A 21982-nucleotide genomic window follows, 5' to 3' on the forward strand; every position below is an offset into this window, starting at 1 on the left:
GGACTCTGGAAAGTCAGCCACAGGTTATTTTACATCTTAGTAGTCTTAGGCCCCAACAAAGCGCCTATTACAGGGGTGGGCAAACTTTTTGACTCGAGGGCCACAATGGGTTCTTAAACTGGACCAGAGGGCCAGAACAAAAGCATGGATGGAGTCTTTGTGTGAACTAATATAAATTCAAAGTAAACATCATTACATAAAAGGGTACGGTCTTTTTTTTTTTTCTTTAGTTTTATTCATTTCAAATGGGCCGGATCCAGCCCGCGGGCTGTAGTTTGTCCACGGCTGGCCTATAACCTAAAAAGAACTACAATCTAAAATAAGTTATTTTTGTAGTATGCTATAGTTTTATATTATTTAGCACCAGCAATTCAAAAGTTGAACTGATTATGAGTTGGATGTAATTTATTAGCATTTGTCAGTGTGAAGGACGTAGTCTTCAGGTAAGGAAAGAGCCAATCTGGAATGAGCCCACAGCTGGCAAGTATTCATTTATTTGTGGCATTGCTTATATTTCTCTCCAAAAATTACATAAGAAAACACCACTCCCGTTTCTCTTCTATGGACCATTAGATTCAGCAGTGTTTCTGTTTCTCTCTGTGACCCGTGACTTCACTCACTTAGCCACACTGTGTCCATCTCTCTGCTCACAGCCTCTACTTCATATTCCTCCCACAGCCTGGGCACAAAGCATCCTGTAGTGCTCCCTGGAACCCCTTTGTGGGATGTTCGGGACATTTCTCACATTGTAGCATTCATGGATATATGCAAATTGCTTAGATTTTGAACACTTTGAGCCACCTCAGAGAAGTGGCTCTTATTTTTGCATCCCCAGAAAAGACCACAGTTTCTAGGATACAGTAGATAATAGCAATTTTTGAATTGGTGAGAGAAACGTTAGCGAAGATATGTGTCTCCTTGAATTCCTGCAGTCTCTTTGATGGCTGGTCTCCTAGACTCCTCTCTTCTCTGCTCAGTATGTTGTCAGGACCCCTCCATCCATTTCATGTTGCAACAACTCTGTGAGCATGTGATGCTTGAGTGGAGGCCAGGGTGGTGAGAAGGAGGGCTGGAGGATGAGCCCTCTGAGCAGATGCTTTTCTTGAGTGGTGGGTGTCAGAGCAAGGTGGCTACAGTAGCAGCCCATTGATGGGGACAGGGAGTGAACCAGAAGCCCATGAACAAAGCCAGAGATGGAAGTCTGTTCTGTGCTCCAGGGGAAAATGCTGGGGGCTTTTAGGGGGATGAGCAGTGATGAAAACTGACTTCTATGTAAGAAAGAGCATCTTTCCAATGAACACAAGACCCTGGGGAGTATGGGAGGCCAGGGGAAGGTCAAGGGGAGAAAAAAAAGGAGACATATATAATACTCTTTGTAATACTTTAAGCAATAAAACAATTTTTAAAAAAAGAAAGAGCACCTTTACTTCAGAGTGGGTTGTGGCTATTGGTGGGGCCAGGGTTAGGAAACCCAAAAGAAAGGCTTGAATAAGAGAGGTAAGCGATGATGGTAGCCAATCATGGGGCTGTGCATGGACATGGAGAGAGGTAACCACATGTGTTGTATATTTAGGAGGCCTAGCCAACAGGACTCGCCAATGGTCTAGGAAAGAGAGTTAAGGATAACATGTTAGGTTTTGGTGTGAGTCCAGATGCATTTATTGAGGCAGGGAAGACTTGGTGAGTCAAATATCTTAAAAGAAGCTACAAGAAAGCTGGTACTAACCAGAGTGAGCCATTTCAGGATCATTCATCAAATGTCCTTAAACTCTGGGATGCCTGTAGCTGATGCTCAGCTAACCGTGCAAAACTATGCTGTTTACTTGATTCTGAACAACACAATGGCTGGAGAACACAGGAACCAATGAACACAAGCCACTTTGAAGGAAAGACAAGTGCAAGCCTTTGTAGACTCAAAATAAGTGTCCTTGGACCCCATGAAATAGTCAAGAAAAGAAATGTCACATTCAGAACAACAAAATTCATAAATCACTAATTGGTGGATATGAATTAACATGAAAAAATTAAGCTAAATACCTAAGGGTATGACAAACATATTAAAACAGACTTGAGGTGCTGAACAAAATCCACTAGCCCTCATGTACAGCAGAAGGTGTGAAACATAAGCATATTGGTATGCTACACCATGATTCTGAAGAAAGCCTACCTACACACAATACAATTCCCACTGACTGCATTTATGTGACATGAAAATGACCGAGCTCTGTGATACAGAGCCCTAAGCAAGGGGAAAATGCAGCACTTAAAACTCCGTTAAGTGAAGAAAGTTTGCAAATAATGCACTACTAACTCTGATTCCAGGTGATTCTGATAAGATTACAACTGACTTGAATAAAGAAAATTTCTTTCTACTGAAGTTCAAGTATCATCGACCCTTCAGATCACAGGGGGTGAGAGTGACTCTTTGAAGCACTTTATTAGTAATGATCATTCAGCAGTTTGCACTTGCCAAGAGGAAGATATTTGTGGAGCAGAGGGTGGAAGCACAATTAATGACTTTCCCCATGACTCAGAAACGTGTGGGCTGGGCTCTGCTGTGTTTTTGGAGCTCTGTTTAGATTCCTGTGACCAGAAGTAGTCACACAATGGAGGAGACAAACTCCACCAGCTTATAGGGTCTTAGACTTGACTTACATAGCTATGAAATCTCACAACACAATTTATCTGTGGTGTCCAGCTGGACAGGTTTATGGAGCCAAGCATCCTATCTGAATGAATTTTTAATATATATATACAGAGAGATTATTTGGTATATTTTTTTATATATAGTTTTGACTCTATGACCCTACACTGATGGTAAAAGACCCTTTCTTCCTTCAAGGTTCCATAGGAGGTTTCATAGAGCTGAAAGAGCTTGCTAGCAAAAGAGATGTCAGTGTCAGAACAGACAAAACTAACAAATATGAAAACAAAGCCCCAGGTTAGAGTGAATAATAGCCCAAACATGAAAAGTCATGCCATTATTTTTTAATACTTTATCTTAAGCAAAAGCAATATTTGGGGGGATAAGAATAAGACATTCTCAATGATCTTAGCTAAACTGATACTTTCATATATTCCAGTCAACATGTAAAACTCAGAACCTATTCTGTGCCAAGAATTATTCCAGCCACTTTCAACTAATCAATGATTCAGACAAACATCCACGCCCTAGTGGAGCGTATAGTCACGCAGGGGGCAGAGACAAGGCACAGAGAGTATTATAAAAGAGTAAATTATAGAGCATGTCAAAGTGCTGAGTGCTATGAAGAAAAGCAGGCAGAGCACATAAAAGAGCTTAGGAGGACAGGGTTCAGTTCAGGTAGCAGATCTACCAGGGGCTCACTGAGAAGAGGAGATGTCAGCAAAATCCTTAAGAAATAAGGAAAGTAGCCAATGTGGCATCTGGAGGAAGGAATTCTAGGAAGAGGGACCAGTTAGAGCAAACCTAAGGTGGGAATATGCCCGGGGAGGTCAAGGCACAATAAGGAGGCCAGGGTGGCTAGTGGGGGCCACAGAGAGACTGGAAAGAAGGTTTACAATGAAAGGGGCCAGAACATACAGAGCCTTGGAAGCCAATGGTGGGTCTCAGGCCTCAGAGAAATAAGGAAAGACGGTGGTGTCAGCAGAAGAGTACTTCAAAGAATAGTTGTGTTGACTATTAGCTTGAGGGTTGGTTCCTTATGGGGAACAAGGGTGACCTGTGATGATGAATACCATCATCCCAGCACATGGGTCAGTCACCTGGGTGGCAGCAGTGGAGAGCGAGAAGTAGAACCAGCTTCATGAGTTGACTGTGGTTATGAAAAGAAAGGTGTCAATGACACTCCATGGGATTTTAGTCTGGGGTTCTGGAAGCCTGGAGTGGCTAGACAAGGATAGAGCAGGTTTGGGTAGGGTTGGGAGTTCATCAGACTGGGACATGTTCAGTTAGAGATTTCTGTTAGATGGCCAAGTGCTTATAAGGCCATGAATATATCTTCATAAAAGAATCGGCTTCATGTATTAGCTCCAGCACTCAAATGTTTTACTGAGCTAACTCCTCTTGAGGCAACCAAGACCGTAAATGATGGTAGGAGACGGGCGATGCTGTGAGGAAGCTTCACACAGCCCAGAGTTCAATAACAAAAGACATGCTGGTATCAGAACAGACAAAGCTAATAAATGAAATGTAACCCCTTGCGTACCAATGCCCAGACTTAGGCTCTGAAATCACAGCATACACATACGGGCTGGCTAGGGAAGATCTGGCGTAGGAGGAATTCATGTGAAATATAAAGTCTCTGTGTGTGAATTGATGATGAGGTGAGCAGGAAGTCCTGGTGTGGCAGAATCCCACAAGCAACCAAAACACAAAGGAGGCCAAAGTGCTGGGCCTGATTTCTGAGAACTCTGAATCCGTAAGAAAGAGTGAGAATTCAGAAGGTGGGTGCGGCGGGGGTGGTGGGGGGACACTTGTGGGGAGAAGACTCATTTATTTGGGGAAGTTAAAATGATGAGGTGGAGGACCCAGGTGAGGGTGGTTCTACTCAGTAGGGCTGGAGGTCAAGTTTCTCTTTCCTACGCCACCCTCCATGCCCAAGCAGCATCACTGTGGAAATGAGACCCCATAACCCTCAGCGATCCCCCTAAGGAAGAGCCCTCCCTGCCTCAATCCCCTGCATTAGCTGCAACAGACCCCTTCCTCTGAAATAGTTCTCCTAGAGTCAGAGACTGTGAGCCCCAGGAACCCAGTAGCCAAGCTGCCCTCACTGTGTTCCTGTAACTCTTCACTCTTCCTGTCTCCGACTCTCCCAGGATTCTGTGGCCAACCAGCATCTTCGCAGCCAAGGACCCAGTACCAGGGCAGGAGAGGAGACCAGCCACTGTGGTCTGTGGCCTCAGGGGCTCAGCCTGTCAGGGTGAGGCAGTCTCTTCGTGGCTCCTTTTCAAATATGTCCACAAAATTTTTCACCTGTTACTGAGAAATCAGAGTTTGAGAGGCAGGAGTGAGATGTGTTTCAGAAAGCTCTGGATGAGGCTGTGGCTCCTCTGCTCTTGGCATGTGACTGTGGGTGATTCCCTCCCCGCTGCCTGTGTCAGTCTGGGCTGTGGACACAGTGAGATGATGTCTGTCAAGTTCTTAGCTCAGCTCCCTTCCTTAACCCAGGGCTGAACAAATGTCGGTTATTATGATTTTAATTATACTGCCCACATGTGCTCGGATTCGGCTGTGGATTTACAAGAACAGAAATAGCTTTAAAGCGCTCATTCTATGACTGTATAAAATGTGATTGTAGAGTTGTGTGCACACAGATAAACACACACATTTTATCATAGGATCCTACGTAAATATCCACATCATGTTATCAGTTTCCGAACTCACCCTGAAAAATCCACATGCGTCTGGTTTGAACTTGACCGAATCCATCTGAAGAGATAGATGATTAGTGACCAATCATGCATTTCAAAATCCTATGGAGGTCATGTCTTGTGATTAAATAGGGGCAGGTTTTCTAGACTTACAGGAAATCTGTATTTTTTTTTTACTCTAGCTGGTGCAGAAACACAAAGCATTTGAAGCATCTGAATTGATTTTTTTTTGCCTCAGGGAAAATGTGAGACAGGAAGTTTTCCAGAAGTGCTCATGCTCTGCTTAAGGTTGTACTTTTCTTTGAATCTCAGTAACAACACTCGATTCTTGTTCTATAAGAAGAACCGCAGAGAAGGTGTGCCAGGGGGCCGATGATAGACCAGTCCGAGACTTCTCAGGACATCTACACCACCTGCTGCCCATTGGCCGGGCCATTGTCCTTTCCATATCTACTCTCAATCACTCTCACTTCATCAAAAAGGCTATGTTGATATTTGCCAAAAAAAAAAAAAATCCAACTAAATTTAAATAACTGAAATAAGTAATTCATCACAGTAACATGAGAATCAAAGTTCAGACTAGGTACACAACAGAAGTTTAGGGATGTCCCTGGGCAGAGCTGTGCTGAGGTGGAAGCATAAACTGTGAGAAAGATTGCCCAAGATTCCAATTTTACCACAAGCATGTCAAACTTTCGGCCCGCAGGCCACATGCCTCATTTATTTGCCCTGATTTAGCCTTTGAGTTTGACATGCTTGTTCTACGTGAACTAAAGTTGTAATGTGAACTCATAATCTTTTGCATTAGCAGCTATTACTTCAGTTATTTTCACACGGCGTCAGTGGGAAAGGGCCTGCTATAACAACGGTCGACAACACTAGCTGGTCCTTCTGCAGAACTCGCTGGGGCCCATGCGTCTCTAAGGGTTCACGAGGCAGCCCACATGGTCCTCACTCATCACAGTGCTGTAAGGTTGGCCCTGCTGCACCAATGAGCAAAGGGAGGCACAGAGCGGTGGCACCATTTTCCCAAATACCCCAACAGCGTGAGGAGTGTCCCGATCTAAACTGAGCTTTTAGATAATGAGTACACTGTGTTTGGCAGTTCACACGTATTTATCATTGAATTTCCATGAAATTCAAAAGTCACCCCATACTGAGGATACAATCCTCCCAGATGCCCTCGAGTGCAGGACTTGACTTTATAGGCTACCCAGGCCCCGTTTTTGCGAACAGCAATTCATATATGTGGATTTTGGCCATGTGGTTATATTCATAGGAGAATAGCATCTTATCTTCTCCTGTGCCATATCTATCCTATACTTCCTGTGAAATGCTAAGGAAATGTGGGGGACCACTAGGGAAAGTGCATATAGAAAGCACTGATAGTAGATATTTTTGTGTTATATTCAAGAAAAAAGAGGAATGGCCATGGAGTCAGTAAGAGGACAGAGTCAGGCTGGAGCAGATGTGAGCTGGGACAATGGGTCATGGCTCACCCAGACTCCAAGGATGAACCAATGACAGGACTGTCACAGGGAGATGGTCACTCCACTCTTGACCCAGAGGAAGGCTCGGTGAACACAGTAGTGTAGGGCTACCAAGTGCAAGGGGAGGAAGAGGCTGGCAAGTGGGGCTGGGAGAGAAAAGGAAATGCTAGCAGCCTTGGCAGGACATACGAGAGTGGACATGACTGGTAGAGGGTTGCACCCAAGTGTGGGATATTGTTTGCTCTATAGCCACAGGAGACAAGTTCTCAAACACACACACACCACACACACACACACACACACACACACAAACACGCACACGCACACGCACACACTCACAGAGCTGTGACCAAGTCTCTCTAAAATGGCAGTGGAGTCACCAAACACTTGAGAAGACTGTGGCCTTTCTCAACAAGCTTCATGAGTCTCCAAAAGCCACACATCCTTTTACAAAGGACAGCACCACCACTGGCAAAGCATTGCTCTCTAAATCCATGCCTGTGAAGTGGCTCAATGCAGTTATTCACAATGTACAATACAATGAAATACTTTTTATTTATAAAGAAGAAACAATTTCAAAGGTATAGTGACAGAGGGACAGCAGAGACAGAGGAAGACACAGAGAGATGAAGAGGGAGGACGGGGAGAGAGTGTGTTGAAGTGGACAGGTCCTACTGAGACAGGGAAGCCATGTGGAGATCACCGTCAGTGAGCATTTGCCTTGTGGTCCTGGGGTGGGATGTGTCTTCACTTTGAACCATAACTACTTCCATGTTTTCAGACCCACAAAAACTAAATTATGCAAGCCACAGCCCTTATCCTAGACTTTTAGAGACAAATACGCTCTGTTATTCAGAAATTTGGAGGGTTTTGAAAATTAGGGTAATGTTTATATCCCATGGGGCTGGGCAGTATCCCCTAATGAAGCTTTTTAATTCTGAGAAAAACATATGGATATTCTCAATAAGTGAGATATATCAAGATTATAAAATACTAATATCAATTCAAGTCTATATTTTGCCCCAAATGAGTTCAGGTTGTGTTACTTAAAAAAAAAAAAAAGAGTCACATATGAGTTAAAAATTGGTTTTCAGAACATTTTGAATTTGGGATCTTCAATTGGCACTTTAAATTCATAAAGATTCACTCATATAAACCTAAACATGTGTTATTATATCTACTTGACTGACAGAGAAAGCAATACTCAGCATTTCACTCTCCCTGAGTGACTTTCTATTTTCCTAACTGAAGGCAGACATGGTGCTTGACCATCTAGTGCATGTAATTCAAGAATGGGAGGAAGTACAAAAGCCACCGACCCTCACTCCTTCCTGTTGGCTTTTCACAAGTGAAATTTACCTGTCCATTGACTGAGATGATCCCACCCTTTCCATATTCTCAGTATTATAACCTTCAGCTAGAGAGAAATGCAAGCTCTTATGGTTTCAAATAAAGAAGTGACCCGAAATGGACTCATGGTAGAGATGACAACTCCAGAATGTGCTAAGTCACCTTTGCTTAACCAATTTTAAGTTTCATTAAGCACAGATGTTGACCTTGTGCTTTCCCTTCCATTTTCTTATTAAAACAATAGCCTCGACACAAGAATGCAAAGGCGGTGGTTGCTGATTTCTGGGTAACAACACTGCTGCAGAGCAATGCAGGGTGGAGGTTAAGAGTCAGCAGGACCTGGATTCAAACATGGCTCCCGGGTGACCTCTCCATCCTCATGTCCTGGTTTATCTGATGCAGACACAGTGCCGCACCCTCTGCTTAGTTACAGGCGAGGATTCAGCCAGACACAGGCGATGAGCACTAGGACAGCGCCTGGCTTATGCTAAGTGCTCCGTAAGTTATATATCTTAAATTGTGATCATCATTTAAATAACTAATAGAGTCAGTTAGACATAGATGATAATACCTCCTATCTCGAACCTTTGTCTTGGGAGCACCTTCAAGCTGTGCTTGTCTAAAATGTGTGGCCAGTCAACTCTTTCATTATATCACAAAATCATGAGGAAGCATCCTCAAATAATATTTAAGTTTACCCTTATCTTTAAAAAAAAAATATGTGAGACTTCCTCAGGTTAAGTTCCATGTGAATAAGAAACCCTCAGCCAAAAATGAACTTTTGCCGAGAGTTCACGGCTGCAGCACACTGTGACAGGTGTACTCCCGGGCAGCAGTCACATGCTCAAGTGCTCAGTGAGTCAGAGTTTCCTTTCACGAGCACACAAGGTTAGAAACAGGTCACATGCTCTGAGTCAAACGACTGCTCGCGCTGAGTGTATCATTCAAAATCTGACCTTTGCTGAAATGTTATTGTGTCATTCCCATCGTTTCAATATGAAGGGAGATTAGAAAGAACATCTTCGGATTCTGGAGCCCAACCGTTCTGGGACTAAACCCATAAAAGCTGTTTAAAGGAGGCTGAAGATAAGCCATTCATTACTATTTCTAATTTTCTTTAAAGCTCAATTCCCACAAACATGAACTACATTTATTCCTCAGATGTAATGTTATTATTTCATACAAAAATTGAAATAGAACTTAAAATACAAAAAGCCATGTAAAGCAAAAGTAAGTCACAGGAAGAATCATAAATAAAACAGAAGCCATTAGAAATGAGCTTTTATTTTTTCCCCCTTTGCTTCTGTCTGGCTTTGTGGGGAGTTCACCATCTAGTGGAAATTCTCAGTAAGTGCAATCTTACTGCCCCTGCTCAGTGTCAGACAGCTAGAGACTGTCCCCTCTGGTTTCCACAATCTGTAGAGAAAGATTCCATGTGCAGTATTATAAATGTTGTTTGCATGCAGTTAAGCTATAGGAGCTGATGCCTATACCTGTACCATTTATATTCTAGAATTGAACAGAGTGTTTTCTGCTTTTTCCAGATATTGTCCCATTTTTTACAAACAGAACAGTATTTTTTGGTGCAATAGCACAGAAGTAAACCTCCATAAATTTTCATGTAATACTTTGAAAAGTTTTACTTCCAAAAACAGACTCAAAGTTACAAAACCTCCAGCTTTAATTAGAAAGCATCAACTAAAACCATGTTGCTTTTTTCTCCTCTGGAGTTCTAATCACCTGTGATAAATGAGTATCTTCAGATCATAGTTACTGTTACATGTTTCTTTCATGTACATAATAATTTGATTTTAATAAAGAAGAGAAAAAAATGCATTTGAAGAAAGTGAACTTTCAATTTTTGTACAGTTTAAGACTCAAGATAGAGTAACAAAATTTCACGACAAGATGCACTGTGGAATGAGTATTGAGTAAGCAAAGGACTTGCAGATGGTAATTTAGGGGCTGGTTGGTTCCATCTACACTAATAAAAGAGAAAAATGGTAATTGGCATACAACGCTACCCTTTTCATTGGCTAATCAGGGCTATATGCAAATTAACTGCCAACTAAGATTGGCAGTTAACTGCCAACAAGATGGCGGTTAATTTGCATATGTAGGCACAATGCAGGGAGGTGAAAGGGAAAGCAGAAAGAAGCCCCCTGCCACTGACAGTGATCAGAAACCCAGGGGGGAGCTAAGAGCTGGGGGGCAGGGCAAAGGTGGCCCCAGGATCGGAGAATCAGGTGCCTTTTCCACCATGGCCAGTGATAGCAGGAAGTAGGGGTGGAGCCAGCAATGGGAGCTGGGCACGGTCGAAGCTGGCAGTCCCGGGAGCTAGGGGTCCCTTGCCAGGGCCTAAAGCGAAGCCCACGATCGCGGGGCCACTGCAGCTGAGGGTTCCCGCTGCCCGGGCCGGATGCCTCAGCCAGAGGTGTCCTGCAGTGGCAGGGGCGGAGCCTGCAACGGCGGGGGGCTGGGGGTCCCCTGCCCAGGCCTGACACCTCTGCCGGAGGCCTCAGGCCTGGTCAAGGGGCCGATCCGGTGATTGGTGATCAGAGGGTGATGAAGGTCAACTCCTCTGGCCGAGGCATCAGGCCTGGGCAAGGGGCAGAGCCAGCAATCGGAGGGGCCTGGGGGTCCACTGCCCAGGCCTGATGCCTGGGCCCGAGGCATCAGGCCTGGGCTGGGGGCAGAACCAGTGATGGGGGGAAATGAGGGTCCCCTGTCCAGGCCTGGCGCCTCTGTCCGAGGCGTCAGGCCTGGGCAAGGGGCCAATCCTGCGATTGGATGGCGATGTGGGTCAATGCCTGAGGGCTCCCAGTATGGGAGAGGGGGCAGGCTGGGCTGAGGGACAGCCCCCCCACACACACCCAGTGCACGAATTTCGTGCACCGGGCCCCTAGTTTAATATATATGTCGACATCTTTTTAAAGAAAATCAGATAAGTGATGTGATATAGATAGCCCTCAATAATAGTGTTTATATATACACACATGTGTAGGTATTTAGGTGTATATGTGTGATACACTTTACCTGTGTGTACTGCTTTAAGAAGACTCAGAAGGATCATCAATTTGTGAAAGGTTATAAAGGTAGCAAGTTCACATTTATACTGTGAACAAGCCAAACAACTTCCCAAATTATGGTACTTCATATACATAATTACTAAACAAAAGATGAGACCTCAGGTCAAACTCCTCAAATGAATGTTAGTAGCACTGAATGGTGAGAAGGTACACCAATAGTGTAACTGTGAGAAGACCCACTTAACATAAAAAACACAAATACTGTGGTAGGCAGAGTACTATAATTTGCAAAATAACTTGCTTTCTTATTAAATAATAATTTGTCTCTGGAATTCTCATTGTTCAAATGTTCCCACTGATACTTTTATGAATCTGGAGTGGTGGTGTATATTTGTATTGAGGAATGTTGTTTTGTGCCCATTAGACATGTATAATACATTTTAATAAAATAACCTCTTTGTTCAAGGGAACTGAATTATTCATTATTTTGCCAAGTTCTTTCCTGTTGGAGCTTCTCACAAAGCAACCCCTGACTGTTTGACTTTCTAAATAGCCTAAGTGATTCCAAACTCTCTTTTTGCAAAGAGAAATGGATGTTAGAACTGGCGCTCAATAAAGAGATGCTTGTTTTCTCCCACACATTCACATCCTTCAAAAGACTGGTCCAAACCACAGGCCAAGAAGTTAAATGGTTTCTTTGAATGGCAGATTAGATTGCTGCCTTTTTTTCTCCAGTGCTGTATGCCCATACCGCTAGGCACACACCCGTGCACACGCACACACATAAACACACCAGTCGTACACTCTAAACTGGTGATCTGCTCTACACTTTGAGTTTTGCCTGTAAGAAAGATCAAGAACACAGGAATCCCAACGTTTCTTCCTCACAGCCTACCCCTGAGCAGCTAACCCATGGTTCCCAGTCTGAGGCTTTTCCTCCCAGGGACATGTCCCATGAGAGACAAAGTAGAAATAACAAAAGTTGATTCCAGGCAAGGGGCTGTTCCCACACTGCTGCTGTAGAATATATTCCTTTCAGCACAAGCTTACGTGGGACCTGGATTTGATTTCCTCTTTTAGGAAGTGAGGGAATTGGGTAAAGACATTTCTAATGCTCTAGGACCTTAGCATCTGTTTTTTTAAGTCACTAAACTGTGGGATATTGTACCTCAATATTAGCTTTTTTTTTCTTCTAAATTTCTGTTGTTTGGGGAGACAGTATACCCTCAAAGACTCTTTTACTTTAAATAGAATACAATTTTGACAGAGCCTTAACTTCTGGACTTCTTCTACTCGCAGTGACAAATGATATCTACGCTGCTGGATGTAATATGTGTGATTACATCTGTGTAATATGTGTGAAGCTGAATGAGAGTGATTAACAATGTCATGGTGAATTAGGATACAGCACATTCATTCTCTCCCCCTGGCTTGATGTCCCACCATCATTCAACCGACAGGAATGACCGAGATAGACTTTGCACCGTAGCTTTTCCATCCAGTTCTCGGAGCTCAGCCCCATCACCCTGAAAAAATCCCTCTCACTCCAGCTTGCACTTGGCATCTTCATCTGACTGTCTGCTCAACTTCTTTACCTTCAGATCTCAGAAACAGCACAGCGAGTCCTCAGGCCCTGCTTCTCCCCAGGGATTCTTTAAGTTTTCTAAGAGAACTTCTCACAAAATTATGACAATTCACACTATTCTTCTCAAACCCACAAACAAATTTCCTATTAATTATGAGTCGGGTGTTAACAGATATAGGAAATTACTCCTTATCTCAATCAGAATCTAGTTCTCCCGGGCCAGGTGCCAATTCAGGAATGAGCTTGGATCAGCACATCAGCTCCCTCCTACTCCCGTCTCCCACCCACTTCGGAATGGCATTTACTCTCCTGATTGTTTCATTCTCATCCTGATTAAGACCTCGACCAACCCTTCTGGGGAGACCGCTTTGTTATATCCAAAATACCCAAAAGAACATAAAAGTTACATATCTACACATTTTTTTCATCTTCTCTGAAAACTAGGACAGTAGAAACATTAGTTAATACACATACCCAAAACTTCACCTAAACAAACAATAAATACTTATACTTTGTTATACAGATGGCCCTAACATAACAGTATCCAATTAATCTCTTTTAGTCACACTTATTTTCTGAAAAATACAAGTAAAATTTCAGATCGCTAAAATGCAATCAAACTTGAAAGCAGAACTACTAGCAAGAAAATACAGTCACTTACCGATGTGCACATAAATTATTAAGGTGAAGTCCATATTTCTCCTCAGCAGATAATCCATCCATCAACAAGTAGAAAATGAGAAAGTTGCTCTGGCCAAGGGGTTGTGAAATGAGTCTGGATTTCTCTAGCATATATGTATAAATTCTGGCTGGTTAAGAAAACAGAAATGATTCTGTTAAATGGCATTATTAGTTTCATTTCCATAAATTTACACATATGAGTCAACTGCAAAAATAATAATGCAACATCTTTTCAAACACAGAACTTTTCTAAACAATTTCAATAGGCTTTATTCTCAGAGAAATATTTTAGGATCAGGAAAATTAAGCAGAAAATTATGAGAATTCCATTATGCCCCCTCTTTTCCTTCTCCAACATACTGTTTCCCCTATTATTAACATCTTGCATTTGTGTCAAACTTTGGTTGTATACAGCAAGACTACTTGAACAAATGGAACCACTATTATAGTGTTGTGCCTGTTATAAACATTGTAAGTGGTCAATTTAGCCAAACAGAATGATTATCAGTGTTTTTTAAAAATCTCAAAATTAATAAACAGTATTAAGAAAATTAATATTAGACACCTTTAGAAAAGTTGCCAAAAGTGCATAAAGAAATACAGTTCAAAATACCCCTTTAATTCATGAGTTTAAAATTGGGAAGAGGTGGTGTAGTTTCTTTTCCATTTCTCCACGTGTATTTAGTTAGGTGCTAGCAATTTCAAGCTGAGGTCTAAATTATTAAATTTTCCTTTCTTTGTTGCCTTCCTAACTATATTATTTGCTGAAAACATTTTCCATTTAATGTTAATAATATTAACCACAAAGTAATTAACTGATCAAGACCACATTTTTAAAAAATCTATACACATAGGAAATAAGCTGTGGTAGTTGTTCCCTTCTGTTATTGTCTACTCATCAGCTAAGAAATATCGAGTGAGAATGGGGGGCTGAAGGGTGACTTTCTGACCATCATGCTTCTAGACTCTGAGAAAGGGTTGGCCTTATAATCATTTTTCCCAACCAACATACGGGCTTAATTTAAAGCAGCATTCAAATCTAATTGAATTCCATATCAAAGAGTGGCTTCAATACTTTTCATCTAAATTCAAAAACAGTATAATTACTAATCATCCTAGTTAGCACATCTCCAGCAGTGAATAAAATTGCTGTGGATTAGCAGGAGTCTGATCAGTAGCATTTTTTAAAATATGTATCTTGAAGGAGCTTTTAGATGGAAGAAAACATAAAACAACACAAAATTCAAATTTCCATTTGAGACCTTTTATGTCAGAAATATTCTTGACTAGATATATACTTGTCACCCTAAATCTTTTCAGTAATCCACATGAGAATATATGTTTCTCAAAAGGTTTTGGTACCATAAAACATATATATGTTTACAGATTTTGTATGCAGGAAATGTATTTTAGAGAGCTCCAATTTGTGTTCAATATGACATAAAATAGAGGATATAAACTTCCCTCTCCTTCAAGAACAACAAATGCCTGCCTTCACTGCCTTTTTGACTTCCAGCACCAACTCTCACCCTGCCCCATTCACCTAGTTATAAATCAGGACCTGTTCCCCAAAAGCCCCATCATGCCTTCAAGTAGCAATCACCAGAAGCATACTATTGATTAATTAATATAATCAAACATTCTCTTTCACACTTAGCCATTTCTGTTGACTTCATTATTAATAATCATTAATTCTAGGTTCTCAACTAGGAGTCAAAGTATGGGAACTGGTCCTGAATCTGACATTGCCAATCTCCATGCCCCTCTAAACTTCTCTTTCCCCATCAGTAAATGAGGAATTAAAAGATACAAAGGTCCCAGGCTACCTGTGGGCTCCAAAAGGGAGGAGCCCCCAGTTAGAGCCCCACTGTATACCAGGCACTGGCTGGGTGCTTTTCAAACAATGCCTCATTTAAATTCTGTTGTGAACCGTTTTTCTTTCTTTTGTTTTTTTTTTTACATTAAAACCCAAAAGACTTATCTCCAAAGCCCAGGCTGTCTGCACTAAAGGATGCTGTTCTTCAAAGGAGATAAGATCAATTAAAGCTCTCTGAAGCTTTTAAAAGAAAGTCCAATTGAGAGTATAATACCAAGGATAACTGATGATAATAATGAAGATAAAGACTATCTTCTGGTTTGTTTTTAAAAATCAAGACTTCACAAAAGACAAGGCAAAAGCCTTAATGTATTTTCCATCTCATTTGTGTTAGCTTTAAGTTTCCCAAATAGATAGTATAGCCTTGGCATATTCAATGGGAGACATTTCCAATTGTTAGGAAATTTCAATATCTACTTAAATATATGCAAGTGTCTTTGGGGCACAGAAAAGATAAGAAGCCAACTGTTCTTCATGTTTTACACGTGGACTCTGGGTCGTCTTCCCTTTGTAGACCCTTCAGTGAGTTTCTGCTTTGCCCATTCCAACGTGATAAACTGCTCTATGGAAAGAGAATGTGGCTCTATTCTTAGCAGACACAAACTCTAACTATGAAAAAAAAAAAACCTTGGCTCTGATTTAAAAACTAATCCAGAGTTAATTATTGATAACCTCCCTTATCTATTTCAGTAATGTGTCCTTCGTTGGCAGGAATCAGTGCATGATGGTTTTTCGCAATTTCCTCCCTGAACTGAATACTGACTGTTTCAGTTTATTGTTCCTTTACAATGCCCATTCCTTAGATTCATTAACCCAATGGATAGTTAATGCATGTTTACTACAAACCAGGGCAGACAAGATCTCTGCCATCAATGGACTTCATCCCTATAGCTCTGGGACAGGAACACACTATATCCCATCCATATATCGACTCTGTTTGTTCTCTGCTGACAGGCACTGGACACAATAAATGCTGTCCGGTCCCTCCACTGGACATTAGAACCTCCGGTCAGCAGGTAACAGAGTCCTTCGTATTTGACTTCAGAGCATGTTAAAGCAGTGGGCAGCATCTTTAGAATAATCTGGTCCTGATGTCCTACTTCAGGTCAGGCTATTTTAACATGGTTGGTGTCACCTCTTCCATCCTGCTCAAAGGCGCCCAGTGTCAGGCTGAGAAAGCACTTGGCAATCACAAGGAAGTAAGGTGGAAAGTTCTTGTGATTAAGTGAAAATACTCCTTCTCTGGAACACTCACCCATTTTTTAAGGTATGCATACTACATCTGTGTACGCATGACCCTTTCCACAGTAGCAGATATTTGAAAACAGCTGTCAAATTTCCCTGAGTCTTTTTCTCTTCAGTGTAAATGTGTTTACTTTCTTCAAAGCTCGCTCCAAACACATGGCACTTCAATTTTCACTTCCCTGATAAACATTTTCTGAATACATGCTTTATTTTTCCTCTTAAATACAGGAAACAAAGAACTGAACTCTTAGTCTGACCTCTTCCCCTACCACTTATGTTCTAGGCATTCTGCTTCTATTAATGTAGTCTCAATTAGCACTGGCCTTATTTATTTGTTTGCTGTTTATTTGTTAGTAGTTGTTTCATTCATAAAATTTTTAAAAACCTCCACAATATCATCTGGCCAGAATTTAAAAAAAAAATCAGGAAGGAAGTACCCAACAAAGATAGGCACTAGGAGTTGAATTAAGGGTTCTAATTAGGAGAACAGAATGAGTAGAAAAACAATTTGGGAAGTGGAGAAAGGTGGAGACTGCCTACCTACCTACATGGGAGCCTGCATTGCTGTTTTCCGAAGAGGAGAATAAATTCAATTACGCACAATGCTCAAAGTATACAGAAATGATGCTCATCACTCCTTAATGATTCAAAGGGCACTGTGGAATCTTGAAGTGGCTCAGGTTCATCTTTATGAATATTTATTATCGCTGTGTCGCTGTGTGCTGCCTGCAGAAGCCACGTGAGAGGTATTTGTGGATGCGATTATGCTGAAGCTGTGTGGGACTGCGTGCTAATAGAGACTGCTGATTAAAGGAGCCTCCATATGTAAGTGCTCACTGCAGCGTTTTCTAGTGCTTTCTTATATGTGTGTACAATCATTTTATAAATTAACATTCCTGGAGAAGAGGACATGTCAAATTATTAAACAAAATCAGTAATGGGTAAGACCTTCATAGCCATTTAATACATTCTGACCTGGGTAAAGGGAGTATCCAATGGAAAGGGTGGAAAAAGTCATGTGACTGATACCCAGACAAGTGATTTCTCCTTTAGGCCAGTTATGCATCAACATGAGTGTCCAGCTTTACTTGGGTTGGGCTAGAAAAGCGCCTCTCAGATTTTAGAGTCCCAATCAGCAGGTCTGCAGTTGGGCCCCAAGGGTCTACCTTTTAACAAGCTTCAAATGCCGTCCATGGTACTTATCTTTGGGTCACACATTGGAGTGACAAGGGGCTGAAGCACAGCTTTTGGAATGTCCTACCCCCTTCACTTCTATGGCTCCCACCACTGGCCACGGAAGGCTCAGGAGGAAATTACGGTCACAGAGTGTTCAAGCTGTGCCTTTCACCTGGAGAAACAGTCTCACTGAGGTGTCGTAAAACCACACATAAAGACATCGGTGCCTCAAGACCTTTCTCCCCTGAGGTCCCCCTAGAGCAGATCTTCAAATAGAGCTCTTAGCCATGGATTAAAATAAAAACAAAAAACTTTCCTATTGCAAAATGTAAGCCTCTGCTCTTGACAACCAAAATTATCTTTTGTTGCCCCTTTTATGCATTTTTAAACCAAATTTCACTTAGTAAATATTTGATTTTGACATAAACGAAGGAAAAATACAGATTTTTGTTTCTAAACTGTGGTCAAAACTAGCTTTTAGTTTCTGAAGGGAAGATAGAGTAACTTGAAAATGCCAAATAAAATGGATATCTTTCAAAAATCATTAAATTAGCAAATATTTGTATGCTAACAGCTATTATAAAACTTTTGTAAACTAGTTGATTCCTCTAAGTAGACTAGGCATTCCATCTGCAATTATACTTATATTGTTCATTTGTATGGATAATTTGTTTTGATTAGAAAGATGTAAAATTCTAACTGAATTCCAAATGAGTTGAATTTAAAGTAGGGGGTTTTCATAAAGTACACAGTAAATATTTAAACCAAGAAACAGTCTCTTTGGGTTTGGTGGGTGATTACTGTAATATTTTTATTTGTTTTAATTCAATCATTTAAAAATATAGATTCCATTCTGTTTCAAGTAGATTGTAGTGTGCGTTGTATGAAGAAATTATATACTCACATTATAATATATTTTGAGTACATATTTGAGTTCATTTCTATGTTCAGCAAATATGATTAATTTCAGCTCTTTTTCGTTTGGTTCCATATTATATAGTTTATACAATAATCATCTTAAAAACTCACCTCTCATTTCAAAATATTATTTTTAATTCAAAACAATTTGAGAACTCATAACCTGAAGGGTTAGATATGCCCGTGCATATGCACATACACAGGCATGCACAGCATTCTGTTACTACCCTGTGTTCCTCTGCCCTCTTCTGGTAGCAAGTGAGACCACCCTTTGCTCATTTTAAACTTACCTCCAGTTAACTGTTTTTTCCTCTCGCAGAATTGCAGTTCGAAATACTTTATGAAGCAACTGGACAGGTCATTAAGAGTTGTCTTAGCATGTCCAAAGGCTTCTAAAATGCACATGACCTACAGTAAAAGAGGACCATTTATTGAACTCAGTTTTGTGTTGTTGTTTTTTACATAAAACTAGAGAATAATAGCAAGAATATGAAAATATTCCATTATCTAAGAGGTTCTCTATTGTTCATATAACCCCTTGTTGGATGTTTGAAGTCCCTCTCCTACAGCAAACTACAGTAGTGTTCCTATGCGTGGTTTCACTTTTCCACAGTTTCAGTTACCTGGGGTCAACCATGGTCCAAAAATATATTAAATGGAGCCCAGCCAGTGTGGCTCAGTGGTTGAGCATCAACCAATGCACCAAGAGGCCGCTGGTTTAACTCCTGCTCAGGGCACAGGCCTGGGTTGCGGGCTCAATCCCAAGTAAGGGGCAGCAGGAGGCAGCCCTCTCACATTGATGTTTCTTTCTCTCTCCTTCTCCCTTCCTCTCGCTCTAAAATCAATACAAAACATATTTAAAATATATATTCAATAGAAAATTCCAGCAATAAATAACTCATGTTTTAAATTGCGCGCTGTTCATGTGTAACATGATGAAATTTTCCGTCACCTCACTTCATTTCACCCAGAAAGTGAATCATCCCTTTTCTAGTATATCCGCGCTACATATGCTACATGCCTATTAGTCACTTGTAGCCATCTTGGTTATCATATCAACTGTGGGAGCATCAAAGTGCTTGTGTACAGTAACCCTTATTTTACTTAATAATGCCACATTCACATAACTTCTATGAAGACGTAATGTTATAATTGTTTATTTTGTCATTGTTGTTAATCTTTTACTGTGCCTACTTTATAAATTAAACTTTAACAGAAGTATGTATGTATAGAAAATGTACACATTGTCAAGATGTGTGAATCAAATATTTTATATATATATATATATATACATATATATAGAAGAAATCAAAGTTAAAAGTGATAGAACATATTTTAAAAATAATAAATGCACTTAAATACTGGATTATAACCTTCTTTCAACTTTTACTTAATTTACACTCTTTTTCAACACCAAACCCCTACATTATGCTCCCTTCACCTTGTTATGGCTTCAGACCAACCATTCTCTCCCACAGAAACAAGAATAAGAATTCTAGATGAAGCTGTGAGCCCAGCGTTTCTTGCTGCCATGTGTTCTCTTTCAGAAGTGAGGAATTTGAGGTTTTAAAATTCTGTTAATAAAGCTCCTCAGATCAACCTGGCATCCGAAATTCATTCTTGATGTGTTTCTTTAAACACTGACTATAGAACAAACACAATTTATTCTCATAATTTATTGTGCTTGTGATAATGATTATGACCAAGAAACTCTCCAAACAGCACGAAAATATAAAGGTCAAAGTTGTTTTTCCAGATAAAAATAATATTAAATACAGTTCCTGCATCAGCCACAAGAGGGAGCACAATAACACCTCCTCATAATTTCAGGTAACAATATTTTTGAGAATTTTAATCTAAATTAAAAAAAAAAGAAACTTTGCTCCTATTTTTTAATTTTCTGAATACTGCTAGACCAAGGCATTCAATTTGCCTGGAAGTACTTTATATTTTTAAAGATTATGAAAAACACTTTGATGTTAATCAAGTGTTGAGTTGTGATATAGTAAAATATCTGTTTAAGAAGTTTGATCTTTTGAATAGAAACATATACTAAATCTTTACCAAAACTCTATTATTTAAGTCTCTTTAAATTAAACTAATTTTAAAGATCAAATTAATTATAGTAGTTATGGCAGAAATGTTTTCTCAAAAGTAATTACAAATAATTTTTATTAAGGTCCTATTTTGCTTATTTTACAATACTTTAACATTACATAAGTATACGGTGAAATTCATAATGCAATTATATCACTTTTTTATCTTTTTAAGATCTTTATTGTTGAAAGTATTACATAGGTCCTCCTTTTCCCAAATTAACCTCTTCCAGCCCAGTATATGAAGGCTTAAACATTTATGTTATTACATTACACAACTGTTTAAAATTCACTAAAAGGATTAGAATGTTTTAGAATATTTAAAACTTTTTGATGTTGTATCAGATAACAAACTGAATTTTTATTATTATATAAAATGTACATAAAAGATAAATAATGACATGTACCCAAATAGGAAGTATAGGGTAATTGTTAAATGTATATGCTTTGTAGTAAGAAGTAGCTGCAACCACATTCTTGTTCTGCTAATTACAAATTATATCACATTGAGCAAATTTAGGAAATTTCTCGAACCTCCTTTTCCTTTATTCTAACACAGGGATAACTCCTTTGGTGGTTGTAAGTGTCAGATGAATAAAGCCCTCTGATTGGTACCTGGCACACATTTAGCATTCAGTAAATAACAAAGATTAATTTTATTGATTTGTTAAAAATAATAGAAATGTAGATATATAACTTCATATATAAATATATGTGTGTATTTATGTATATAAAGTTATATATGGATACTAAAGGCCCAGTGCACGAAATTCATGCACAGGGTGGGTGTGTGTGGGGAGGATCAGGGGGGTATGGTCCTTCAGCCCTGCTTGCACCCTCTAACAATCTGGGAACACTGGCTCCTAACCGCTTGCCTGCCTGCCTGCCTTGCCTGCCTGCCTGATTGCCCCAACTGCTCATCTGCGTGCCTGATCACCCCTAACTGCCTCTGCCTGTCTGCCTCATAGCCCCTAAACCCTCTGCCTGCCTTCCTGATTGCCCTTCATATTACACTTTTATTATTATAGACTAGAGGCCCAGTGCACAAAAATTTGTGCACTCGGGGGGCAGGGAGGGTCCCTCAGCCTGGCCTGTGCCCTCTCGCAGTCTTGGACCCCTCGGGAGATAACGACCTGCTGGCTTAGGCCTGTTCCCAGGTGGCAGAAGGCAGGCCAATCCCTCGG

At 40.5% G+C, this 21982-nt stretch overlaps 1 protein-coding gene across 1 annotated transcript in view; it reads right to left on the minus strand.

Moving 5' to 3' along the window:
* The window catches only part of MYO16 (myosin XVI), a 439204-nt gene that overhangs the window by 263549 nt on the left and 153673 nt on the right, over positions 1-21982 (minus strand). Inside the window, exons 15-16 of the mRNA XM_006770695.2 lie at positions 18993-19110; positions 13468-13615 (exon numbers count right to left, since the gene is read on the minus strand). Coding sequence (XP_006770758.1) covers positions 13468-13615; positions 18993-19110 — 266 coding nt within the window. The remainder of the gene's footprint in view (positions 1-13467; positions 13616-18992; positions 19111-21982) is intronic.

The sequence above is a fragment of the Myotis davidii genome, unplaced genomic scaffold (genome assembly GCF_000327345.1).
Source record: "Myotis davidii unplaced genomic scaffold, ASM32734v1 scaffold242, whole genome shotgun sequence".
Classification (NCBI taxonomy): domain Eukaryota; kingdom Metazoa; phylum Chordata; class Mammalia; order Chiroptera; family Vespertilionidae; genus Myotis; species Myotis davidii.